We start from the raw sequence: 27,708 nt of genomic DNA on the forward strand, positions 1-27,708 counted from the left end.
GAGAGAGAGATGTATTTCGTACTGAAGCAGTTACTTGTTCAAAAAAATTCCAGTTGCCCCAAAGACTCCTGTGGCAATTACTCTTTTTTTATCCTGCTCTGTTCTGCTTGTGAGGATTGAGTGATTCAGAATACTGAGAATGGGAGTAAACTCGCATATCTCTAGGTTTCTGACAATCCTTCTGGAAATTTGGGTGACTGTTGGGTTGAGCTATGGATCTGCAAATCTCTCTTGCTAATTATAGCCTGTCCCATTTTGAAGCAGTGGTTGTATTGAGAAAATGAGAATGGATTCCAACCTAGCTTAGCAAGTACCTTCTTGTTATAATATGCTGATTTACCATATTGGATGTATGTGGAGGTTGATGGTACTGCCTTTACTGAGTAAAGAGGAGAGGTATATTTTCCTCTTTAACTGACCTTTGCAACCTGAAATTTGCCAAGCCTTCAGCGACTTCAAAATTCTCAGATACAGGGTTAATTTAGTCTTTGTGGAGAGATCGAGTTGTCTTCAGTTGAGTGATTATGAATTGATTGAGTATGGGACAGCTAAAGCTCTTGATTTTCAACAGGAACTTTGACTAAGGGAACTAGTTAGTGGACTAGGAACTTGGAGTTCTGAGTGTGAGAATAATTAGGGCAAAGATGTTAATGCTATCAAGAACCTATATTTCAAAGGAATTTGGCAGGGCAACTTGTAGGAACTCAGTAAATAACACCTTCATATAAGAAGTTATATATATATATATGAGGCATTTGCCATGAAGTCACTTGTTCTAACTTTTTTTTTATTGCCCTTTCCTACTCTCTTCCTCTGTTCCCCCTTTCCTGCAATTTTATATTCCAGCAACTTTATCTGTCCACATGGATGCAGCAGAGTCAGAGCTACCAGCAACACCATCCCTGAGATCCCAGAACTCTGAGTGGACAGGGAAAACACCAGCAGCCGAGAAAGCCACTATTGCTGCCTCCAGTAACTTTTTTAAAATGCCACCAGAGAAGAGCCCTGGATACAGCTAAAAGGAAGCATTGCAACTTTAAAAACTTGCTGGATTTTGGAAGTGTTTGACTCTGGTGTGTGTCTTCACCAAACGTCTTGTTTGGCAGTAGTGATATCTCCAGTATTGGTGCATGATGTGTGCCATCATCCAGACTGATCTGCGTGCCCCACATATCTAAATCATGTTTGTGAATCTATGTTTAAAAAAAGGTAATCAGTGTTGGGACCGCAGTGGCTTTTAAAAATGTTCTTGCTATTGCTGTATTTATTATGCATTCATCTCCTTCCCTGATGCCAGCTCATATGTGCTGGGTCATGTACAGATTCTTTTAGGTTTTCAGATCTTTATTCACCCCCTGGACATGTTGCTTGTTTGTGCATTTGGTGTTTTTTTGGGTGGAAGTCCCACTACTGCCCAGGGAGGCAAAAGTCTCCCCCTGCTTTCCTCCAGGCCAGGAGGATTTCTTGGCTGGGGAACGAGGGGTGAATGCAAACAAGTTGAAACATGGAACCTGAATTCTGTATTAGCAGAATGTTTTCAGGCCATGTGCTAATGGACTCGAATCATGTTGCTTCTAGCAAAGCAAATACGGTGCTTGTCCATTCAGAAATTTCCATTGGCTCACTGGCAGCATGGTCCATTAGACCTTTTCCTTCTCCCTTGTTCTGAATGTCTTTAGTCTTGCTTGTGTATTGCATGTTCTTTCCTAAATCTCCTACTGGATAAGGATTTGGGAGAACTACTTGGACATAAATGTGCAAGCTGGCGTCCTGGAAAGGAACCTGGGCCCTTGAATATCCTTGGAGTATGGTAGAGGATATACAAAACTTCCAATTTCTCCGTGTATAAATTAAAAAATGACTGTTAGCATTTCTAAAGGACGCTTGCCGTTGAAGTTAACATGCCATTGAACAAAAAAGCCATTTAAAGTATCACCTGAGTTCAGAGCATTCTGGGTATTGTCTCATGTTTTCCCTCCCTTCAAAAAGTATTGTCTGCTATATCTACTGGAGGTGTCTCCACCTACTGATGATTGTACTTTACTCTGCAGCATACACAAAAGAGATTATCTTCTTTTCATAGCACTTCCACTTGGCCCCCTGTTACCTTCTGTGTTGCAGAATATATGGAGAGTGATTTCTTCCCTCTCTTTGCTTGAATTCTTGATCACACTCCACTTATTTTTCTTGAATTACTCTGTCTGGAGCTTATTTTGGGCTGTGTTTTTAGAATATATACCTACATAGCATGTGTCAAGGAACAGGTGGCCTCCATGGCTTCTTAAGTCCTTTAAAAATAGGATATATTTGTATGCATAGAACTCTTTTTGCTTTCCTCACTGGGTGGAGCTTTCAAACAGGACCATTTAAGCTTGTAAAATTCATTTTGAATGTGGAGGTGCAGCTAGCACTCTTAAGTAGATAACAAAATTTGCATGTTTTTAGTGGTTTTGCAGTGTTGTGCTCTCCCTTATAAATCAGATAGCAGAGGGACAGATTTGATTGTGAGGATATAAAGCGGTGATTTATATTTAACTCTGTATTAAAATGTTAAGTGGTCATAACATACACAAAACAAAAATTGAATGACTCACTAAATCATGATTGACAAATAGAGTTATATTACAGACACACTGTCTGTGTCTGATCCCCTAATACCTACTTATTCTTGGGGAGAGATCCAGATTGGATTTATATTTCGCAGCCCAAGCAAACTGTCAGATCCGTCCATGTAAATCCAATCCCTCTCAAAACTTTTTTTTTTTTTGGTGGTGGTAAGTTTTAGAACTAATTAGAACAGGGAAAGCCTTTTTACCTTGCTGAAGGAGTACAGAGGTCAGTTTGGATTACAGGACAAGCTGTAAGGGTTTTGTGGAGAGAGGAGTGTTCCTGTTTTAAAGTAGTCATTGGATTGTCTTATTTTGTACTTATTTTGAGCAATGGTACTTAAGAGGTAGCACAGGAAACCTCAGCACTGGAGGGCCTGTAATCTAGAACATGCAAAGAGAAGGTAAACCTGAAGAGTAGTAGCTTGACTATCTAGTACTCGTGAACACAGTGAAGGGGAAAGGTGGTCACATTCTCCTGACAACCTGCAGATAAATTTTAGGATTGGAAGCCTTGTAACCTAACTTGCAGGCTGTTTCAGTGTCAGGGAGTGGTTCGCTAAAAGAGCATTTGTGCAACTGAGTGTTCTTAATCTCATGAAGGATCCTCCACAACCTCTCTTGGTTTGAGTCTATTCAACAGACTTACTCAGATTACTGAGCGTTCAGCTAAAATTTTAAATTTTGGCTGTTGTATTCCCCTTTTTAAAACCAATTCTGATATGTGTTGCTACATTCTGAGTATTGTTCAGAGTAGTTCTGTTTCTTCTGTGGTGACAGGACAGTTATAAAAGTTTTAAAAGAGACGTGTTTGAGGTGTTAGGGAATCAACGGCCTTCATCTCACTCATTGCGGCAGGGGGGTGGGTGTGTGCCAGACTTCACACGATTTTTCTCTGGGGGCAGGGAAAGATAATTTATCAGATTTTCCTATTGAGGTCAGTAGCACTGTTCATCTGGTTAAGCCCTTACTTAGGTTGTAAGCTCCTAGGAGGACTTCCTTGCCTTTAAAGGTTGAATGTACCTGTGGCAGTACTGAAGAGTAACTGTGGCAGGCATTATCTTGGTAAGCCGTACTTCCTGCCGTGGCAACTTTCTGGAAGTGCCAGCAGATTCAAGTTCTTGCAGCTGCCCTGTCTTTCCTATTTCTAGGTTAGAATCCATTTGCAGGTCAGTCAGGCTCTCAACCAAATTTGATTCTCCTGAGTGGTAGACAAGCTAAACAAATTATCTATCTTGTTACTCCAGGGTATTTATCAAAATTCATCTTCAGCCTTCAGTAGCTTGATACAGATTTGAATATTTGCAGCAGTCTTAGATGAACGAACTGGGTGCATTGTTTTGTCTCTTTTCCTCTAAGGCAGATTCCTCAGAACTCGCACTGTACTCACACAGTACTTGCAGTGAAGGACGCTGCTTCAGATGTGGTTTGCTTGAGTAGAAAGGAATAATAACGTGCCTTGATTTGGTAGCTGTGCTTCTACTAAGGTGGTCCAGTATGTGATTATTGCTTCAAAGGTACACAGCTCACTCATATTCCACTTCTTGTCCACCAGGACTCCCCAGTCTTTTTCCAGGTCTGTCTTCTCTCCAGTTGTCTTCTCTCCTTGTCCTTATGGGAGACTTCAACTTCCCAGACATCAACTGGGAATACCGTACTGCTGTGACAAGCAAGTCTGGGAAATTCGTGAAGTATGTTGAAGATAATTTCTTGTCAAAAGTACTCAGTGAGCAAACTAAGAAAGATGCCCTCCTTGACTTGTTATTTGTGAATAGAGAAGGACTTGTGGGAGATGTGATGGTAGGTGGCTGTCTTGGCCACAGTGATCACAAAATGGTTGAGTTTTTAAAATTTTTGATGTAATGAGAAAAATGATCAGCAGAGTTGCTACCCTGGATTTCAAGAGAGCTAACTTTAAGCTACTCAGCGAGCTAGTTAGCAGTGTCCCCTGGGAATCTGCTTTTGAGGGCTTAGGAGTCCTTGAGTGCTGATCAGTTTTTAAGAATCACCTTTTAAAAGCACAAGAGCAGGCAATCCCATTGTGTTGAAAGTCAAGCAAGCAGCACAGAAAACCAGTTTGGCTGAATAGGGAACTCCTTTTGGAACTCAGGAGGAAAAAGAAATTGTGTGATCTCTGGAAGCAAGGTCAGGCTTCGCAGGAAGATTACAGAGCTGTGGTTCGCATATGCAGGGAGAAAACACAAAAGGCCAAAGCTTAATTAGAGTTGAAACTGGCCAGTGTTGTGTCAGACAAGAAGAAAGGCTTTTTGAAGTACATTAATAGCAAGAGGAGGTCTAAGGAAAACATTGGACCGATACTTGTTGAAGATGGTCACCTTACAAATTGGAATGAAGAAAAAGTGGAGGCATTCAACACTTTTTTTGCCTCAGTCTCTAATAATACTGTTAGACCTTGGGCTGCCTGGTCCTCTGAGTTGGAGGACCACGACTGTGGGAGCCGTGACTTTCTATTTGTGGACGCTGAAATTGTAAGGGACAAGTTGTTTCAGTTGAATGCTCATAAGTCCATGAGGCCGGATGGGATTCATCCCAGAGTACTGAATGTGCTAGTGGATGTTACGGTAGGACCCCTCTCAACCATCTACCAAAGGTCTTGAGAGTCTGGGAAGGTCCCTGCTGACTGGAAGCTAGCCAGCGTTATTCCAATTCACAAGAAAGGTGTGAGGGAAGACCCAAGAAACTACAGACCTGTTAGTCTAACCTCAGTACCTGGAAAAAACTATGTAGAAGATCATACTGGGTGCTATTGAAAGGCATTTAAAGGACAATGCAATCATCAGGCACAGTCAACATGGGTTCACGAAGGGAAAGTCTTGTCTAACTAATTTGATACCCTTCAATGATAAGTTCACCCATCTAGTGGATGAAGGGAAGGTGGTGGATGTAGTTTTTTCTGGGTAATAGTAAGGCTTTTGATACTATCCCTCGCAGCATCCTTCTGGACAAGTCCAACTCTGAGATGAGCAAGTACATGCTGCACTGGGTGAAGAACTGGCTGAACGGCAGGGCTCAAAGGGTTGTCGTGAATGGGGCTGCATCTGGCCGGTGACCAGTCACTAGCAGTGTTCCTCAGGGCTCAATTCTAGGGCCGGTTCTGTTCAATACATTTATCAATGATCTGGATGCAGGAGTTGAATGCACCATTATCAAGTTTGCTGATGATACTAAACTGCGAGGTGCTGTTGACCCTCTGAAGGGACAAGAGGCTTTGCAGAGGGATCTAGATAGATTGCAGCATTGGGCAATCATCAATGGCATGAAATTTAACAAGAACAAATGCCGGATTCTGCACCTGGGACAGAGTAACACCAGGCACAAGTATAAACTGGGAGAGGAGTGGCTGGAGAGCAGCCCTGCAGAAAGGGATCTGGGGGTGCTGGTCGACAGCAGGCTCAGTATGAGTCAGCAGTGTGCCCTGGCAGCCGAGAGGGCAAACCGCATCCTGGGGTGCATCAAACACAGCATAACCAGCGGGTCAAAAGAGGCTGTTATCCCACTGTATTTAGTGTTGGTGCAGCCTCACCTTAAGTACTGTGTGCAGTTCTGGGCCCCACAATTTAAAAAGGATGTGAAGGTCCTTGAATGCATCCAGAGGAGGGCAACAAAGCTGGTGAAAGGGCTGGAAGGCATGTACAATGAGGAGCTGCTAAGGACTTTGGGTTTGTCTAGTTTGGAGAAAAGGAGGCTGAGGGGCGACCTCATTGCTCTCCACTTCGCCTCCTCAGGAAGCTGTGGAGAGGGAGGTGCTGATCTCTTCTCCCTGGTATCCAGTGACAGGATGCATGGGAATGGTTCAAAGCTGCATCAGTCAGGGGAGGTTAAGACTTGACATTAGGAAACACTTCTATATAGAGAGGGTGGTCAAACACTGGAGCAGGCTTCCTAGAGAGGTGGTCAATGCCCCGTGCCTGTCAGTGTTTAAGAGGCATTTGGACAATGCCCTTAATAATATACTTTAACTTTAGGTTAGCCCTGAAGTGGTCAGGCAATTGGACTAGATGGTCATTGTAGAATATTTCAGTTGGAAGGGACCTACTCTATTCTATTCACGAACTTCATGAGGTTTCTGTCTCTTCATTCCTCCAACCTGTCAAGGTCCCTCTGGGTACCACCCCCACCCTCCAGCCTATCAGTGGCTCCCCTCCCCAACATGCCATTATTTCTGATCTTGCTCAGAGTATGTTCTGTCTCTTTCCACCAGATCACTAATGATCACTGAACAGTATTGATCCCAGTATTGTCTTCTGAGGCATGCTTTTCATAACTGGCCATCATGCAGATTTCTAACCATTAATCATTATTCTTTGAGCCTGACAGCTCAGCCAGTTTCTCACTGACCTTTCTTACTGGAAGGCATCCCTTCCATAGCTCCCCCATTTGGCTATAAGGATGCTATGAGAGACTGTATCAAGAGGCTTGCTGAAGTCAATGTAAACAGCATCCACTGCCCCGTACGCATCACAGAGCCTATCTATTCCATCATAGAAGGCATTCAGGTTCATAGGCATGATTTTCCCTCATTTAATCTGGCTGCCTGTTCCTAGTCACCTTCTTGTCCTTTGGGTGCCTGGAAATGACTTCCAGAACCTGCTCCATAAAGCTACAAGGGACCGAGGTAGGGCTGACTAGCCTGTCATTCCCCAGATCATCCTTCCTGCCTTTTTAGAAAGGTGACATGATACGTACCCCTTCCGGTCACTGGCAACTTCATGTTCTTGCCACAATTACTCAGAGATGACAGAGGCCAGTCTTACAAAGACATACTTCTGCAAACAGGGCTTTATTTATGTACAGGGAGAAGGTGGACATTTCAGTGAAAGAGAAATCGAGAGCTGGGAGGAGCACATTTAGCAGTTGTTCTTTGCACATTTCCAGTAGTTCCAGTGAGCTCTAGTGAGGCTTAATGCCCAGTCCAATTAATGCCTTAATTTGGAGAAGTGCAAATTAAAAGAATGTAGTTTCTAGCCTTATGGATTTATGATATTAAGGTAAGGTACAGTGAAGAGTGAAGAAGGCAACAAAACCGTAGCTGGAGAGAAACTTGTAAGAGGCTGGGACTAGTGCTGCTGAATGATAGATTAGCTTCATGATTGTGGTATGCAGAGGTGTGTCTTGCCAGCATTCCTGAATAATGACAATGAGAGGGTTAGTGCTGTCCTTCCAACTGTAGAAGCTCATACTGTTACTTTGTGGCTGTTGTGGAGACCTGCTCAGTGGGCAGAGGATGAGAAGGGAAATTGGAGGAAGGGCAACAAGAAGGGTGCTTGAGTGCCTCTTTCATTGTAACCCCTTCTACACTGAAGAAAGAAGATGCTACAAAAAACAATGTGTGTGCCTGGATATCGAAAAGGAATTATGTAAAGTGGATAACAACTTTGCTTTGTTGTCTTGAGGAACAGTTTTGTAACCAGAGAACAGGTGAAGCAAAAATGAAGGACGCTACCAGTCATTTGTTCAGAAAATGTATTTTAATAGTCTGTTAGGAGACTATCAAAGGAGGACAAACTTCTGTTCTCATTTTGATACTGCATTACTGTGTCTTTGTCCCCTGCATTCTATTCCAGTTTGTGTTTTGTGCTTGAGACATCCTGCTTTTGTACCATCAAACATGGGAAAAATAGTTTACTGCAATGCTTCTTAAGGTATAAAGCATAAGGGGCCACTTGCTATACAGAAGGCAAGACAAGATTATCTTAGGCCATTAACTTTTATCCAGTACAAGGATTGAACTCAGCATAGAGAATATAATGTCTTAATTATACCAAAGTGTCTCATTCTTAAGGAAGTAAACTGTGCCATAGGCAAGTGCAGGGAGACTAAACTGTCACCAGTGCCTGAAGATGGGTGCATGGCTGGCGCTCAATCACGTGACATACAGACTTGTGCTGTGGAGACAGAGGGAACCTTCAACATCCTTCTCAACTTTAATGTGGGTAAAATGCCTTCCCAACTGCAAACCTGGCTGTTAGTGTGACTTCAGTGAGTTGACAAAGATGTATTAACTGGCATACCAGGAAAAGAGAGTTCTTGTACCAACTCAAAGAATTGGTAAAAGTGGAGAATGGACTGGCACAGCCTGTTACATCAGAGAAAGATGCAAAATACAGATACCTACAGACAGTAATCAGAAAAAGTATTGCTGAGCCCTGCATGTATGACCCAGAGTATTCATTATCTTAAAGCAGAGCTGCCAGTATTATGAGGATGATCAGGGTTTTGCAAAGCTGCCCTCTTTTCCTTGTAACCCCTGAAGGAAATGGGATGAACAGCATAAGAAAGGCTGCACTGGGTCAGACCAAAGGTCTGTCTGGCTCGGTATTCTGTCTCTCTCAGTGGCTGGGTTTGGATGCCTAGGGGGTACTGTAAGGACAAAGTAGTTATATAGTGATACTTTCCTTTTACGTTCTCTTAGCCCAGTGTCCTGTCTCAAAAAGATTTACAAACTCTTTCTTCGAGGCTGGAGAAAACTTCTGTGAACGTTTTGGCTATAGTATCTATCCTGCAACTGGATTTAATTATATTTTTAGAAGGACATGTAATCTGACTTTACAAACATGAAATAAGGATTAGCTCATCTTTCTTGGTAATCAGTTTTCTTATTAATTACCCTCTTTATAAGGAAATTGCATCTTCTCTTGGAATAGTTTTTTTCTAATATCAGCATCCTGGCATTGTTTCTTGCTATGCTTTTTTTCAGCAAGATTGAAAAGTCCTATTCTTCTTTTACAATTAGGCTTCTTTGTCATGTATAACTACCTATACCCAGTCAACAAGTCCTATGTAATCCAATAACCCATATAAGTAATTTTTCATAAGCTTCACACTGTAAAACTTGTCATTTACCCTTTAATTATGTTCCTGCATGAAAATCCCCAGTATTCCACATCCGTCTGCATTCAATTCTAGTGTCTACACTTAGAGTATTCTTTACAGAAGCAGGAACACTTGCTTCCCTATTGCTGTTCAGGCTTCATAATCTCATATATCCAAACATCATGCTAGCCCTTGCTGCCCAAACACTGCTGTAACACTACCATAAAAGTGATATTCAGGCAGTCAACTCTGAATCTAAAGTTCTTATCACTGCTTTTCAATGCTCAAGATCCTGGAAAGTAAGAATAATCTTTTTTTTTTTTTTAAAATTCCAAAATGCATTGCATTTCCTTTAGCAGTATTACAGTGCAATTTTGGACAGACAGTTTTTATAATTTGCAATACTTAAGAGCTCTGTCTGTTTAGTTTTATCAGAAGAGGATCAGAGATGTCTCGCCTGTGTGGTAGTCCTTTATGGAAATGGAAATACTAGGTAATATTAAGTGTCTCTTGTCTTGAGCGGATGAGCATAAAAATTAACTTGAAACTAAAGCCAAATGAATTCAAGTTAGAAATAGGGTGTGAGCTTTTAACAGTGAGGACAGATTAACCATTGGAACAAAGTACTGTGGGAAGCAGTAGCTTCTGTGTATCTTCAGGCTTCAATTTGAAGACAACAGCTTTATGGAAGGACTGTTGTAGCCAAATATAAGCCATTGAAATAAATACAGAGGCATCTAAAAGACACTGAATGGTCAATTTTATAGTGAAGGTCAGTCTACATGAAATGATAGTTGATTCTGGTTTAGAACCTCAGAGAAGACAGAAGACTTTTTTTCTACAGTATAGAGATCTGTTGAAAAATGGGAGGTGTTTTGGCAAACACAGGGAAAAGTCATGGTGATGGAAGTTTTATGGTGTTACCAAAAGATTGTCATGAAATTTGCATGGGAAGGTGAGGTGAGAAAAAATTTATCTGTGCCAACTGAAATGAAGCATCATTTCTGCATGCCAGTTTATTTGTGAGTAGTATAATGACGTATTGAGTGTGCAGTTTTCAGAACCTACATGATCACTCAGTTGAAGAGCGTCCTTGGTGAGGATTCCCCCTTTCTTGCTATACTGGCAGCTAGAGCTCTGCTGTCTTGGGATAGTGTTCCCTGTGTACATGCTGAGCTTCATCAGCTCTGTCTCAGTTCATTCGCTCAGCTGTGTGAACTGCCTGCACATTGCACTGAAATCAGAAACAAATGAGGGAGAGCATCGGTGGGCTTATTACCTTGATAGGATACTTGCCAAAAAAGTATGCAATGTCTTTCTTAATCACTATAGCAGTTGCTTCTGCTTTTCTCTCTCATGACATGTAAGGAAGATGCCTCCTTGTAGGAGTGCCCTTTTGGTAGCCTGTAGCCTTCACTATTACACCGAAGGAGCAGATGGTAGGTTTCTCCAAGTGGAAGAGCTCTCCTGCACTCATCTGAGAGGAGATGGTGTGACTGGAGGAAGTAATTTTCTGGTAGTGTGTTCCCTAACATTAGGGAGCAGTGACTTGTTCAGCTTTTCAGCTTTAAAATACATTACACTGTACCTTTGTTTCAAAATGAATGTAAAATTCCATTGATGGAATAGTGCCACGTTTGAATTGTTGCTTCAGATCTCAACTCCTGGACATAGTGTTAATATCCCATGCTAGCATTTGGTTTTGTTGCCTAGATTGGTGTATTCTCATTGCTGGAAGCTCTTCTAAGAGTGCCATGAACTGAGACTGGTCTGGCCTGACCAGAGCTCCTGGGCACTGCTGAAGCCATTGAATATTCTCTCAAGGTTAGCAACACCAGACAGTTAGCCAAAGCAACCATCAGTTGCATTCTAGCTTCCTCCTTCTGTCCCGGAGGGCTTACCTAGAGATAGTTCATGAACAGGTCTACTCAAAACCTTTGAAGAGCCGCATTGTGCATGTCCCAAATGTCTTATGTGGTCATAAGATTTAACTGTTTGATAGGGATTGGATTCCGGATTCCTAGAACTCTATTTTGGGGGTAATATATAAATAAGGAAGATTCTTGCTTGTATTCCTGTCTTAAACATGATGTGTAGCCTCTGAATGAGGCTCTTGCAGAATCTTTGTTCAGATTATAGAAACTGGAAATAAATCAATATATGAAAGAAGTGTTTTAGCTGATACAAAGCGAACTGAGTTGAGAGTGGGAGAAGAGAGGCTTCACTGACATCTAACTAGATTTACAGTATTGGAATGTCCATAATCTGCATGCTTCCTTGACCATTTCCTTAAGTATAAACTGTAACCTGAAGGTCTATAGGGAGTTACTATGCTTTTCTTCCTTTGAATTACAAACTTGAGTGAAGGATTTGAGGTAATTTATCGTGTCCATTCTTTGTTTTTTGCAATGATTTTGTTTGTTTCCCAGTTTGTCATGATGTTGTCTCTAGACAAGTGAGATGCTCCTTGTTTGGAATTTGAACCAATTCCAGAGTTTCTTAAGTAGCCTTTCACTTCCAAGTCACTGCTTCAGATCTGCTCAGTCCCAAAAGGGATTTCATTTAAATGAGCAGGTCAGTCTCAATTGATAGTTTAATGGATATCTATTCATTTTGTCAACGCTAACATCCTTTTAAGATAGATTGGCATCATTCTTTTTTACCATGATAGCAGTGGCTTCAAAGATCAAATGAGCAGTGGACTTTGAATTTTCTTTTGCATATATTTGTGTCCCAGTATTGATAGCTATGCACACTTGTGGAAGGAACAAAACAGGACTCGTACATTAACTGTTCCAAGGAATAAAGTGTAAAAAATTAGACCCCTAGTTGTTCGAATGCTTTTAAACAAAAAGATCAAAATCCTTTGGAAATTGCTTCAAGTTCTCAACACTATATTCATGGGAGGGGGGGTGTCCAGTTTTTAAAAGTGATGATTTTCCTCTCTCGTCTGCAAGCTGCACCTGTGAGAACTGGGAAGTGTTCCTGGTGAAATGTGCTGATTTTTGTTGGGAGCAAGGAGAAAAAAAGCTCTTGATAATGGATTCTCTTATGGGAAGTGCCCAGATTTGGCAAACATGATCAACTATGGGTAACAGTCAAAAATGTCAGATATCTAAAAATCATTATGAGCTGACTCAGTCTTCCACCTACTTGCATTTTTTTTTCCTAAGGAATGAAGCATTTCATTTGATAATTAGAGGCATTTCTATTAAAAAAAAAAAAAAAAAAAGCAGCTGAATGGTTCTTGTTCACATGTCCTTAACTTTACACCCAAGGGCTGAGAATTTTCTCAGTTCAGTTTGAATAGCTGGTGGTAAATTCAGTAACAGGGCTGACTGTGGTGGTTTTTATCTATTTTGATGTTTTTCAGACCATGCTTGCTTCATACTTTTCCAGCTCAGAGAATCAACTGAAACTACAAATGAATATAAGTAGACTTGCTACATACTAATGGAGGATTTCTCACATCTAAATAAAGGGTGTTTCAAATCTGGGGGTACAAGATTTGTTCTTTACTGAAGTAAAGCAGTTTTCCAGTAAGAGCTGATACTTGATAATAGTTTTTTAAAGAAACATAGTATAAAGTTTTGAAATGCTAAATTATATTAATTTTGTTCATTTCTAGTGAGGGAGCAACAGGGAGGTATCTGAAGATGAGAACAAAAGCGGATCTTAGTCAGGAGTTGCTGCCATTAGGCAGATGAAACATACGGATTTTGCAAAACGCACTTTTAAAGTTGCACCTAGTTGGAGAAATCTTACTTTAAGAAGTGTCACAGCTTCTTCCTCACAGACTGCCTGCAGGGGCAGTGATGGCTAAATACTGTGGTATTTAGCAGTGGTTCTGCTAAATACCAACACTGACACTGATGTTTTTATAGTAATTTTCACACCAGCTTCCTGAGAGGTTCACCAACATTGCCTTAGGACTTTTCTTCATCCTGCTTCACCATATAATTTGCAAGTGCTTGGACTCACCCAGCCCCCACCATGGGGAAACATGCATTCCCATTTTGAGAAAGCCAGAGGTGAAGATGCTCTTAATGCCGAGTGTTGTATGGTGAGTGAAACAAGTCCTGTGTTTTCTTTCCTGGCTGTCCAGTGTCACCATGAAAGGAGCCTATACAAACAAGAGCAGCAAGGGAAGCTTTCGTGAGCCTTTTATCCCTTGCTGGTCCTTTCAGGTACTGTGGAGACAGCAAGGAGTGGGAATGAGGAGTGCAGGGTCTGATTCCCGGGAGGGGGGAGAGGGACCATGAGGTACAGCCATTGCCCTGCACTCAAGCAATGCAGGGACTACCACAGGGCTACCCTGGGGCAGGTAGCATTTCCCACCCTCCTGACCACATTGGTAGGCTGCACAACTCCAAGGCACAGGCTTCCTGTGTTTACATATTTAGACATTTAAACAAGTACCTTCTTTAACCCCACCCCCCTCCCCCAGTAAAAAAGAAAACAAACTGGAAAATTTGTGTTCCCATGACAAACAAGGCTACAATTCAAGCGGCCAATGTCGCTGTAATCACTGCCCTTCTGCATGCGCAATACAATGCAGTCATGGAGTTGTGTGATTTGTTGTTGGGTTTGAGGGTCGTGTGTCCTCTCCTGTTCCCCACCCCCCTGCTTTCACACTAGCTTCCTGCCTCAGTCAGTGTAGGAGGATTAAGGCTCTCTGAATGTACAGCTGCTTGGTTTTTGGTTCCCCCCCCCCCCCCCCCCCTCATTTAGACTGACTTCAAGCTTTATTTACTGCACAGCATCCAGACTCCACTCTGAAGAGGGAAGAAGTAATTTCCTTGTTAGTGTCTTCAGGGTACCTCCTGCTATGGCAGCTTAGAATGTTAATGAATTTATTTATGTGCTGAGAATTTGGATGTTATTGTTACCCTTATTTTATAGATGAGGAGTTTAAGTCAGAATGACTGAAGCAAAAACTAGGAGTTATCTCTGAATTTGGGGGGCCCAAGATGAGATACCTGGGCACTGGCAATTTGGAGTGGCTTACTTTGTAGCTTTTTGTAGGTTCAAATCACATTTCCTACAAAGTTCCGTAGCAGCTATGAGTGCTTAAAGCTTCTGCAAATCCAGCCACAGTTACTGATGAGGTGAGTAGCACTGTCCTCATTGCTGAAGCCTCTCTCTGGCTTCTCAGATATCAGAGAGGTGGCAACAGGCAGGCATCTCTCCAGGGCTGGTGGTCAATCGCTTTCATCGCAAGAACTTTGCCTTGACAGTTTCCTGCTTTGTCCTTTCTGTCTTTAGCAGCAAAATGGGTCAGACCCAACCTCCTGTTCTTAGCCCTCACCTCTCCAGAGGTGTGCGTTCTGTGCTCTGTATGAAGCACAGGAGTCTCATAGAAGATAAACTGTGTGATCATTTGATTTGGCATTGTGTAATATGTATGCACAGAGGGACAAATTAGGATGGCAGTTCATTTCTTCACTTTTGAGTATTTTTATCTGTAACCAGATATGTGTGTGTATAGATAGAGATAGATTTTTATTTAATTTTGAGCTAGGAATTTTTGGTATGTATTCACTTTGTATTGGGGTTTCCTTATACAGTATTTTAGCTTCCCAAAATGTGCTTTGTCTCTGGAAATATGTGTGATTCCTGAACTTCAAAGGAATTGAAAGTGGAAGAGCAGCCCAAATGCATAGAATCACAGAGGATCTGCTGTGAAATAGCTTGTCTACTACAACTCGAGAAAGAGCAATAGGTAGGTGAAAACTTGCTCTTGAGCAGTTACACTTTATATACTTCTACCTGAACATCATGGGACGATACGACTATTGACTCATGTCTTGCACTGATATTTCAAGTGTTGTCCTCTGATTGTCTTCCCTAAAGTCCAAAGTAATGACTGTCCAGTGCAGAAAACCTGGCTGTTATTTAACAAATGATAGGCTGCCTGTTAATGCCCAATTCAGCAGAGTTTTAAAATATCAGAGATCTTAGTGTGTATTTTGGGAAGAATGCCCTCGGGTCAGAGATCCTCTCTGGAACCAGAATCAATCATCTGACTGAGCTGTATCAGAAAGAAGGGGAAAGGTGCAAAGAAAAAATGGTACTAACTTTTGTCTTTATTATCCTATGTTTTATTCTGTTCTCTCCATTGGCTCTCAGGTCTAGATCTTCTAGAGAAACTAGTGCATTTAAAAAAAAAAAAAAAACAAACTTAAAACCTCCCTCTCCAAGTTTTTGTAGGATTCTTGTGTCAGACGTGGGTTCGCAGGCTCTGTTTGCAGCTGAATACCTGATTTCTGACGTAAACAGATGCCATTAACCTGAAAGATGAAAATCGGAATGTTTGAATTTCTATAAATACCATCTTGAGATTTGGCAGGTAGCTGCAGTTGTGGTATCCTTATCCTTGCAATAAAGTGTTGCGGACCACATCATTCCTTGCTCACACATTGCACCTTTACACCTGTGCTAAATGGGCATTTTTATGAGCAAAGTGCATTCTTTGCTCAACAGAAGCATAAAAGATGACACATGGTGTGTTGCTGTACACCTTATCTTCTCTCTGCTAATCGCTGTGGGTAAAGTGATGATTGTGCACTACTATGTGACTTAGAAACAACTTTGCTGAAAACCACAAATTTCTTTTGGGTAAGCTACATCCCACCTGTATGTATACTTAAATTGTAACTGTGTATTTGTTCCTGGGAAGGACCCAAATGCTTGTCACAAATAGCTGGCAACTAGAAGCACCAGCACTGGTGTATTCGGAATGTGACTACTCTCTGTCATTCTGCAAGTACCTTGAGTGTTTAGGATGTGGATGAGTACAACTTCTACTGCTTGTCACTGAACTACTGCTGGTAATTGAAAATTGGAATACAGTGTTCCCTGGAGCGTTTGTCTGTCATGGAGCTCAAGAGGTTAATATGTAGTTATGTGATGATACTATAATTTTATATGCATCTGCAGATACTGGTAATAGACATTAAAGTGGGCATTTACATCCTTATTATGGGTCAGTACTTGATATCATAATAAAAAAAGTCACATCAGAAAAGTATAGGATAAAAATCTGATTATGCACCTTTTGGAATGTAAATGGCTTTAAAATTCAAATTGTCACCTGATGGGAGGATCAGGAAAGAGTCAGAACAAGGGCAAAGGGGCAAAGCTGTGAGACACAAGGGGCAGGATAAAGGAGGAAAAAGAGACAGGCTGGACTAGGCCTTTGCTTGGGTAGTTTGTATCCATATGAATACTATACCCCATTACTTAGGCACCTCATGTCATCTAATTAAACGTAAGCTTGAGTGAAAGGTGGACTTTGCGATGGGGTGTCAATAGACTCCAGATCCTCTGTCTTTCCATAGAGTTCAAATCTGCTCAATGTTGGGAGGGCTAAAACTTCATGTGGGTTAATGCAGGTTGTTCACTTGGAAAACAAACAACATCAAAGCTAATGAAGTTTTCAAGGCAAGGCAACAGCTGAAACTCTCTCATGAGGCTGTCCTAAGTAACTATACAAGTAACTGCAACTACTGGCCCTACAGCCTGAGGAGAGGGGTGGATACTGGGGGGACTGAGACTCTGAATCCTGAAGGGCTGCGTAGGTTAAAATCAACCGAGAAATAGAGCGAGGACTATAGCAGTGTGTAGGATGGACTGCATATGCAGCTGGATAGATTGGGACAGAAGTTCAGCTGCAATGCACTCAAACGGTTTCTAACACCAGTTTGAGTGCCTGTGGGAGCTGAAACGCTATAGCATGTAGAAATTTGGAAGGGTGTTGACCCTTCCATTTCTCTACTGCTTTTTTATCCAAATACATCCTAAAGCACTCTATAAGGTCTTTGCAGTTGACTGAAATTTTAGGGACGTTATTTTCTTTGTTGGAAATGTGGGGTGCAAGGCCATGAGGTGAGGTAACTGAAAGGGGAAGCTTTCTCCTTCCATCTACACCCCATTGTCTACCCATGCTTGGCTGTAAGCTCCTGCTGCTTACCTTTCACTCCTTGGACCCCTTTGAGTCATGTCAACCCCCTTAATTACAAAAAAATGACTTGATTTCTGCTGGTTTAATCAGTTGATTTGGCTCAACTGATGTGTGTGAGGAGTGCCAGAGGCAGCCCAAGGCATGAGGGCAGGACTGGGGCTGGGTAGGCTGGGAGAAAGTCCTGGGGAATAATGGTTTGAATGAGAGAGACTCACCCAACTGGCAGCACCAAGCTTTTAACTTTGGCTCAATCGTTTACAGACCTGTGCCCACCACCCTGTGTTCTCCAGGGATTCAGCAGCTCGTAGGAACTCCACACAATCCAAGGCTGCACGAGGTGCTTCGGGGGGTTGTAAAGTCATGGGGAACTGCTTCCCTAAGAACTGTGTGCTCCTCTTCTCCCAGGTGCTCCTTAGGGGTTTTGACACCATCTTTAGCTGAGGTGAGAAGGGACATTTCCTGTGACATAACCGTATATGCTTCCTAAAAAAGGATTATATCTGGAGGGGACTTGCCTGCTTTAGAGAATCCAAAGTGTCTCTCATGTGGATCTCTGTTTAGGGGGCTGATTTGTTTACTTATATGGAATAATGGGTGATGGGGCAAAATGATGGAAAATACTTAGTACCTTTGCACCATGTTGCATGTGATGAGAACCAGCCTTTCTGGTGAATGAGAATGTTACTAAAAAAGCCATCTGTCCTTTGCAACAGCTTTCAATAGAAGTAGTGAAATGCTGAGGCCCACAAACAGCGTGCTCCACGGCCTTCTGGGATGCGATGTAAGGCAATTTTCTCAGGAAAACAAGAGGCACAGAGAGAAGTTAAAACTTTGCAAGGGTTATAGGGCAAATTTGTGGCAGGCCCAAAAGGCTTTTGAGATTGCCTCCCTAAAGGCCTTATAGTTCTGTGTCCCTGCACTACTGAGGGACACTCCAAGATGCTGTCTGTCCATTCAGTGGATCAGTCAGACACCGAGCAGGCTGGTGGCAGTCAGTCAGATCCTGAGCAGGGGGCCATTCAGTGATGAACGGATCCTGGTTTGTGAATGGCCATGTCTCCTGGCTCAGATGGCTTTTGGCTGCTAAGAGAACAGGGATGGAGAACTCTATCCCGCTGTTCGCAATTAGCGTTTGTTATTAAATGCTGACAGTGTGTTCTCTCCTCTCATGTATCTGGTCTTTGTTTATGCACTGGATGTTGGCGCAGGTTTCTGTGCTGTAATGTCTTGCATTAGCTGCTCTTGAAAGGAGTCCAAGGAGCAGTGTGCTTTGAGGAGGACAGGAGGGTGGCTTGGCACCGTAAGAGCAGGAGCAATTCTGAGGGAAGGATAAAAATGGGTTAAGTGGGATGCTGGCAAGGAGCAAGCAGCAATGAGACCATGCTCATCTCTGCTCTCAAATGCATTGCCAAACAGTTTGATGGGAATGAGGAGCTAGCTAGAAGGTGTAACTGATGGCAGAAAGGTGAGATAGCCTTGGAAATGGTTAGGTAGAGGGTGATTTTAGCAGACGCGGTATCTTCAGGTGGATAGGCAATGCTTGAGGTAGGAAGCGTGGGACCTAGAGAAGGAGACTACAGTCACTGGGTATCACTGTAGGGGTAGAGGTACATAGAGAAATGATAGTAAAATGCTTGTCGTGTTTCTTCATGCAGTGGGAATGAACAGGGAAGAGTGTCACGAGGCCGGATTTGCCTCCATTGGATGCACTCACTCACTGTGTCAACCTGTGACCTGACTGGTCACAGACTGTCTTTGCCCACATTCCCAAAATACAAGTGACTTTGGTGGTTGCACAAACTAGAGTCTTGGTGTTCACTGGTCTCCAGGAATGGAGTGGGATGAGCAGCATTATCAGGTACTACTTATTCATCACTGGGGACTGCTGTGTGTAACTGCCCCTCTGTGTGTTGCCATTTCGTCCTGTGAGTATTTTGCTGGAGTCTCTGCAAACTTCTCTCCAGAGTATCTTTGACAGCACAACTGACTACTGCTAGTTATTTCAAATATTTTGGATACATAGCTCTGTTAATCCAGAGCTCATTTGTTGGAGCAAATTGGGGTCCTCATCACCAGAAAGATACCTTGCTCCAGTCACTGCTCATCTAGCCCAGCTGGAGTGAGCATCTTTATCTTTTCCCATCTCTTAGTCCTTCCCGGTCTTCCCATCCCTCTGATGCTGCTCTGCCACTGCTCCTCCCCCATAGCCCACATTCAGGTGTGGCTGTTTAAAAGCAATCACTGTCAACATTTGTCATTAATCTGTTTCCATTTTTATTTATAAAAGAAAGAGAGAGAGTGAGAACGGAACAGCAGCAGTAGCAGGGCAATTGCAGATGAATAATGAAAGGATTCATCACAGCCATACCAGGATATATATATTTTTTGCAGCCAAGCGAGACGGATTCCCATCACAGCTCGGGGACTCGTTCCACACAACCACTCATCTTTCATGCTGGGGGGAAGGGAAGGGTGGAGACAGTATCATTATGGATGTAACAAGGCTCTGAAGTGACTGGTCAAGGTTGCTGCTTCAGTTGCAAGGAATCTGCTTACAGGAATTTTCTCTCCACCAGGTGTTATTGCCTGGTAAAGTAGCTGCCTTCTACAGCAGGCTGCCACTTGCGAAACGGAGGCTTAGGGTTTGCTAATGGGAATGCTTGCTAAGCAGTCAAATCACTAAAGAAGGATGAGATGGCCAAGTGAGGGTTTCACAGGAGTGACAAACTTGTCTCAGAAGGAATGAGGGACACGCTGGGCACGGGGTTGTTCTTTCTCACCTTTTTGTCTCTCGAGCCCACTCTCAAGTTCGCTGTCATATCAACAAACAACTCTCAGCTTGCCCTGCCCCATCTAGCTTTACAAATCCGTCGCTCTGTTGGGCACACATGCTTTGTTCTTCTTGTCCACTTTTAGTAGGTAAGGTGGATGAAAATTTGTCAGACGGGGAATGATGAAGGATTCTGGAGTCCTGAAGTTCTCTGTGAAGCCAGAAGAGAAAGAACTGCCATTTAAAAAGGAAAAAGAAAGAAAGAAAAAAAGCCCGAAATAGGCCTCGTTGATTGAGGTGTGCACTCAAATCCAAAAAGGTCTCTGTCTTCTCCTATCTGCCAGGTCCAGGGGAGCCAGGCCACGTGCATCCTGCAAGGGCAGTGTTAATGCTTCAGTACTGTTTCAGCTCTGCATGCCTGGGTGCACACAGATGTAGTGGTTGTGTTCCTCCACAGCTGAAGAGAGAGTCTGACTCTCCAGCGCTCTTGTGCTTGTGGGGAGGCAATCCAGGCAATGCTGTTGCCATCCAAGGCAGAGGTGGGCTGTGCCAAGTAATTCTCAGATGCAGAAGTACAGTTACTCTGTGTGCTCCTGTGGTTTGGAGGGTCTGGGTTTGAGGAAAGAGCATGACATTTGACTATATTTTTCCATCTAGAAAACCACTAAAGCAGGCTGATTTAAAGGGCAGGATGGTCTCATTTTCAGGCACTGCAATGACCTGTATTGCTGGTTATCAGTTCTACTTCCAGTTGTGAAAGTGCATCAGCCCATAAAAAGCACAAAAGACCTTGTCCCAAAAGACTGTATATTTGTCAGGCCTCTTGGCAACCTGGAGTGCTTCATGCACCTCTGGCAAGGCATTAGCATCAGGGCATTCCTGTATTAAATCCTTCCTCCTCTCAACTGAAGCGTAAGTGCCACTGGAGGCGATCCCAGTTGGATGGGAGGGTGCAGTACAATGCCACAGCTGAAGCGATCCTTGAAAGAGTAAGACAAGCAGATATGTTGCTTTGTTGGGTCCTTAGGGCTGTCACATTGGCAAGGGGAAAAAGCTGTGATCTTTTCTATTCCAGACCCTTCTAGTGCTCTCTCTTTTTCCTGCCTCACCAGCAGTAGAGGGATCAGGGAAAAGGGATCTGTTTCTCAAGCTGCCCCTCCATTTCCCTCTTGTACCCAGGGGATGCAATGCAATGCTCAGAAGCTTAGACTCAGTCTGTGTTTCTTACCATTCCCCCTCCAACGTGTATCTCCCTTTGGGAAACCATTTGGTCCATTTCCCAATATCCTGGTATAGGATTATGACAGCTCATTATGAACTGGATGTTAGTCTGGCTACACGATCCAGCTCTATCTATGCATCCTACTAGGTCTGCATACCCATCCGTAGATGAGGATCTCTGGTTGCTCAGAATAGAGATAGGTTTTCAGTTGAATATGGAAACCATCAAGTGTTTGGGAAGTACCATAGGAAGAAGCTTCTATATAAGGTGCTTGCTTATTCAAAAAAGAAAAATTGCTTCAGCTATGATAGGTCTCATCGTTGAACAACTGCAGAAGTTGGTTCTTACAGCATATGGTTAATGGCTCCTTACCTTTCTGCTGGAGGATCTTTCTTTTATAGAAACCATAGGATCAGGTCCCTGAAGGTGGTTTTGCTTCTGTGGAGACAAGACACCGTTAATGCTAATGGTCACCTCCTGACCTTGCTTGGTTGTAGCCAAGTGCTTGGACATTGAGGGGGGGAAAAAAAAAAAAATCAGCTTACTTGCACCTGTAGTGTATGCTTACAAAACTGGGTTGAATGGGCAGGTGAGAATCTTGAGCAGTTCTGAAAATGCTGTGAGCCTCCTTTTTTTTTCTTGGTGGCATTATGGATTATTAATAGAAAGCTTGCTTTGTCACAGCCTGGGAGATTGCCTTGCTTCTAACTGGTGCTTTCCAGGTAGGTATAAACTTGATGTATAATAAATGTGTAGTAACATGTTAGTGGAGGAGAAAGTTCTCTTTTGACTCCAACCAGCAGATGGTTTACAAGATCTCATCCCTCCAGTCACCTTTGTCCCAGTGATACTTTCACTGAATTCTTTTGTTTCAAGTGATGTTTTTAGTGGCTTCATGCAGTGACTAATTTAGGGCCTTCGTTATTTGGCCTCCATGTCTATTCTGTCTAGCCCTTTTCTCTTCCTCCAAACACTCCCAACCAAACCAGGAGCTACTCAAACAGTATTTTTCTATTATTTTACAGATGTGGTTGTTGTCACTGCATTCTGTTATAGGTCACAGTTTCTAGGCCTTGCTGTGTACCCACTCATACAGGCAGTAGAACCATGGTGCAAGATTAAATATTAAAGATGACGACCAATTCCCTATCACAGGGAATATCACTGAGATATTTCGCCTTTAAATAACAAAGGTAGATTTTCTTTAGCCTCAAACAGTCTGTAAAATGTTGCAAGCAAGAAAATCATTGCTCTTGCTGAAGGCTTGTAATGCAGCAGCATACAGTCTTTTACTGGAGCTGTCTCCTCCCAGCCATGTAGGCTCTTCTCACTTGGAAATATTTAACACCCTATTAGTTTCTGATGTGTTCTTTAATATATTGGTGATCTCAATGTTCCCTGAGAGGCCTCAAATTATGAGGATATAACCAGGCTCAGGTTTGCATAACCTGCTTTGAAATACTTCACTCCATCTGATGCATACTTGGGTTATTTTAGAGTTGCCATGGTGTGAGCATGCTGAAAAATCTGCACAGTGTCCAGCGAGTGGTGGCTGAAGAGCTTTAAACTCCTCCAGCAAGGGTCATGTGAAGAAAAGTCACTGGGAGGATTCCTGGAAAAGTAGTACTTCCATCTGGGAGATGTGAGAATTGTTCTTTCAGCAAAGCAATTCAAGGACCCTGAGAAACTGCTGTAGCCTGTGGGGTCATTGTAAACTCAGTCTTTCCTCACTTTCTGTACTACTATAGTCCCTAGAAGGTTCTGGTCAATACTGAAGTCCAGCTGACCCTGAGGCTTTATAGACTTTGAATAGGAGCATTTACTGTCCAGAGCATGTACTGTCCAAACAGAGAAAGATGTGGGCCACAAGTAGTAAAGGAGAGGAAGGGCAGGATGATACACAATCTGTGATGACATCAGTGTGAAATAAAATGGCAAAAAAGAGAGACTGCTGAACTGTTGATTGCTGAATTAATTGTCCTTAATTTTCAGGACCTGAGCCAGGGCATCTCAGGATACCAGCTAAAGCACACTGAAAGTCATCAGGGAAGATACATGTATGAAGGCATCTATAGGCCAGAAGAAGAGGAATGAAGATAAGAGGTAGATGTGTTTGGAATAGAGATCTAGCTGGGGAGCAGAGCCCACACTTTGGAGATGTTATCAGAGAAATATGAATTGGATTGACGGCTGAGCAAACTTTTGTTCCTTATATGTTACCCTATTGTCCACCTTTGGATTTTTTCATTTCGAAAGCCAGACTGCCCTGCTGACTGTGTGCATGCATTTAGTTCTCTGTGTACCCTACCAAAGCAGTGGGACCCAGCTAGAGAATGGTGTCTGCCTGTCCCCAGACATCCCTCATCCAGTGAATGAGGCACAAGAGGAGACCCAGGCTCAGTATAGATGCAATTCTGATTTGAGGCCTGAGTTGGGGAGGTGTTTTGCTGGTGACAGTGGCATGGTGGTAAGCGTTGTCCTGCTTTCTGCAGTCCCCATGCTTTGTGCTCCAAAGCTATGTTTTAGTGGGAGGATCCATTTCTCTAAGAGCAATCTAAAAGGCCAAACTATTACCTGTGGGAATAGTATTTCCTGGGCCAATGCTACCAAGTGGCAGCAGTTTAGTAGTGTCTTCCCTGGTGTCGTGGTTTAATTTAATAGAAAGGAAATTAACTCTATCCCTGCCGAAACCAGGACACCTGGATAGGTCAGTCCCCCCAGTTGCTGCTTCCCCAGGGTTGCTCTGTGGTGACTCCTTCCCATGTCTGATGGGATGAATGCAAAGCGGATCTTCCCTTGCTGATTCCTGCAGCAGTGAGAAGAATTGAGGAGCTGTAATGATTTCAGTCTGTTTCCGCTATACAGTTCTGGTTAAGGACCTAAAGGCAGTGGTGGCATCAGGGGCATAGAGCTGTTGAATCTTACTTTGCATGGGTCTAAAATGTTGCAAAACAATGAAAGAGTTGGTTCAGCTGTTATTGTCTGTAATAGCCCTGGTGGCCTGTGGGCTCAGCTCAGCTAGGGCAGAGACTCTGGGTTCTATCTGAGGAAGTATTTGAACTCAAGAAGCCTCTTAAGGACTGAAGGTCTGGCATATGGGCCAGGCCCTCCACAAAAGTATTTTGTTCAAGAGCAGATGTCCTAGGTGCAGAACCAGCTATTTCAGACAAGTTACCAAAAAAACACAGACAACTTTTCTAGTACTTTCAACCTGAATACACAACATCAAAGCAATATTAGCACCTCAATTTGCAAAGTGGGAGGAGAGACCAAAAGCTATTTGCCCCCAATTACTGTTAACGAAAGTTACCCTCCTTCATTACCTCTTTCCTCTCGTAAATCACTAGAGTTAGAGGATGATTCAGTGGCAGGGTTCTGGATGTCTCATCAGAAGCCAAGGCATGATTGGGACAGTGAGACTAGATCATCCCAGCACAAGATGAAGATCTGCTAAAAGGTGCCTGTGCTGTATCCCTTCTGAGAATAGGTAGAGTTTCACCCTTTGTATTTGGAATTTTTCAGGGGTGCTGAATTTGCACTGAAATTGCAAGGAACAAAGGTTCTTCTTCAGGCTCAATTGAGTCTTACCAAATACTCCAGCTCTCCTAAATAAGGCTGGTCTCTTACTGATCTGTGCCCAGAACCAGAGGCTGCAATAAGCATGTGTAAACAAGGTGTTCCAATGTGTTACCTGTTAGTCCCTGTATTTCCATGTTCACCTCAGGAGAGTGGCAAAGGGAGGGAGAGAGTTGGGCTGCTTAGTTTGACCTTGCTTTTTAGGTTTTTCCCCTGCTGTTGTTTGTTTTGTTTTGTTTTTTATTCTCTTTGCACGTGCCTCTAATTGATCTTGAAAAGAAGGGACAGTTAAAGAAGACGTTAAGGTGAAATGAAGCCATAACTGTGACTGGAGACTTTTATTAAGTGTGGCAAAGTTCCCTGGGCTGCGTAGAAATTGTTTATTGATTTTGGTATGGCTGGGTGCTCCGGAGTAATCGCCCGCAGAACCGCTAGAGAGAGAGAGCAGAGAGTGCTTCTCCAGGTCTCTGCTGCCTCCTGCCCCCAGATGCTCTTCCTCCTGCCTGTGCTGGTGGTCTTCTCTTTAACCTGTAAATGAGAAGCCACAGCTGGTTAACTCCTGTTGCGGCCAGCTCCTGCAGCCCAGCGCTGGGCTCTGCCCTGCTGCTCCAGAAATGGCCGGTGAAAGAATATGGTAAGGGAGGAGATGGCTTTGGAGCATATATCATACAAGCGAGCATGGTGTTGCTGAGACTTAAACTGCCCTTTGGCTCTTCCACATGTTGGTTGTTACATACAGAAACCTGTCTGTGATGGTCAGCAAGGTTAGTCATCTCTGAGCCTGCTTAACCAGGGGGCAGGTCAATTTTGTGGCAGGGCAGAGATGAACATGTTCATGCTTCTCAGTAGTGTCTATGAGGTTTTGGCCCAGTATCCCCTGCCTGCTCTCACATGCCATTCCCCTCTGTGCCAAAATTGCAGGATGCTGAGGAAGGGTTAAATGGCTGTCTGCAGTGAGCCATCCTGCCTCCCCTGTACCTGTCTGTAAGCCCAGGAGAACTTCAGCCCCTCCTGGTTTTTCCTTTGCTTTTTGTGACAGCATTAGCGTGGTTTTACTGCTGTAATTCAGTAAACCTCCCTATACAGAGATTTTTCACATCCCATCTGGGGAATTTATACCATTGTCCTGTCAGAGGTGGGGTTTCTGCTTTGTTCACTTCCCACGGAGGTGCTGCACACCATCCTTGCCACACTACTTTTGCACAAGGGCAGTTAGTTCTTTTGTTGTTTCTCATCCAGAGTGCTGTGACTAAAGTATGCTCCTAAAATACATTGGCCCTTCAGTTCCAAGAAGGAAATGGAAAGGGAAGCAATTTTATTGACACCTGATTGGATAAGTGAGTGAACTTTCTGAGATATGTTGCACAGGTCATAATACCCCCTCTTCTACAGGCAAGGTGCTGGTAATTAGTGGGAGGTTTTATTCTCTCTCTGCAATTCAGAGTGCTTATTTCTACCTCCTGGTAGCATAGGTTGGTTTAATCTCCTTCCTTCTACAGAAGACTTCAGAGGCCTGCAGTAGTGTGGTTATTAGTGTGGATATTCAGATGTAAATCTCTGTGTGGAGAGGAAAAGAGAACTTGTCCACCTGTTAGGGCCCCCTTAAAATCTGCTGAGCTTTAGTACAAGTGTCAGAAAATCTGTTGTTAGAAGAAGATGAAATAACAAACTGGGTTCCTTTCTTAATCATCTAATCTGTATGAGAGTGGTAATAGGAAGCCAGAGTAAAGGTAGGATCCTCTTTTGCATCATTGGGCAAAATTTTCAGGAGATCATGTAGATGCTATAAAGAGGTGTTTTCTGCTTTGCATGTACATTATGTTTCTTTAATGAAAAAGCTGGGGAAATCTGTATTAGTTTAAAATTTAATTTCCTGAAAGACATGATGTTAATGGAAGGCAAAATATCTCTAAAGTGTTGGCAATTTAACTCCTGTCAAAAAGGTTTTGAAATGGGATAAAATAACATAAATAAAAATTTGCATCTACGTAGAGAGTTCTCTGACAAAAACGACAGGTGAACATTACTGCTATGAACAGCAGTAACAACTTCAACTCTGATCGTTTGGTGGTTTTTTGTTTTGTTTTGTTTTTTTGACCCCTGCAATAAAGTTCAAAATTTTAACTTACTGTGGAATAAGGACAATGAATTATGCTGATGTTGGTCTGTCTACTTTGGCTAGGAGGTGTGAATGCTGTAACAGAATCTGCACCAGTCTGCACTGGTACTTCAAAGCATATACTGTGTATGTACATCACGTAAACTTTTGTAATGCTTAGTTGCTTGAATGAACTAAGACGACTGATTTATTCTCTCTCTCTCTCTCTCTCTCTCAAAAGAAAGGCCTTTTAGTTAAAGCTGCAAAACCTTCTGCCGTGCTTGAGTTCCCTGACTGCAAGTTCTTGCTCGTAACTGCTGCAGCTTACTGCTCCTGTTGCTTGTGTTGGAGATTTTTGAACCCCCACCCTTGGGAAGAACAGGCTGGCTTTAAATTCCTCAGTCCTGCACCTTAGACTGAAGGAGTTATTTTTAACCTGCCTTGACCTCTGCCTGAGCAAGAATAAAATAGGGATTGGGCAGAATATGACACAAATCAATAGGTTATCCCAACAGATGTGATCTTTGGCACCGTTTTGCCTTGGACACTTGCTGCAGTAACAAAGATAAATGGTGATTTGTTAACATTGTGAACTAGGGACTGGGTGGCTCAGTGGATCGTGTGGTGGCCTCTGACCTC

The 27,708-nt window shown here is 42.9% G+C and overlaps 1 protein-coding gene across 8 annotated transcripts in view; it reads left to right on the forward strand.

Annotated features, from left to right (window-relative positions):
- GPATCH2L (G-patch domain containing 2 like) overlaps positions 1–27,099 on the forward strand; it is a 58,305-nt gene extending 31,206 nt beyond the window's left edge. For 4 of the 8 annotated variants that reach the window (XM_076345145.1, XM_076345147.1, XM_076345146.1 and 1 more), the window contains one exon: positions 847–1,947. In XM_076345145.1, coding sequence (XP_076201260.1) covers positions 847–1,019 — 173 coding nt within the window. In that variant the 3' untranslated portion in view covers positions 1,020–1,947. Of the gene's footprint in view, positions 1–846; positions 1,948–23,387 lie in introns of those variants that run through there. The other 4 variants (XM_076345150.1, XM_076345148.1, XM_076345153.1 and 1 more) reach the window with 3 other exon arrangements.
- Positions 27,100–27,708: the final 609 nt, after the last annotated feature.

Source organism: Aptenodytes patagonicus, chromosome 7 (genome assembly GCF_965638725.1).
Source record: "Aptenodytes patagonicus chromosome 7, bAptPat1.pri.cur, whole genome shotgun sequence".
Classification (NCBI taxonomy): Eukaryota; Metazoa; Chordata; class Aves; order Sphenisciformes; family Spheniscidae; genus Aptenodytes; species Aptenodytes patagonicus.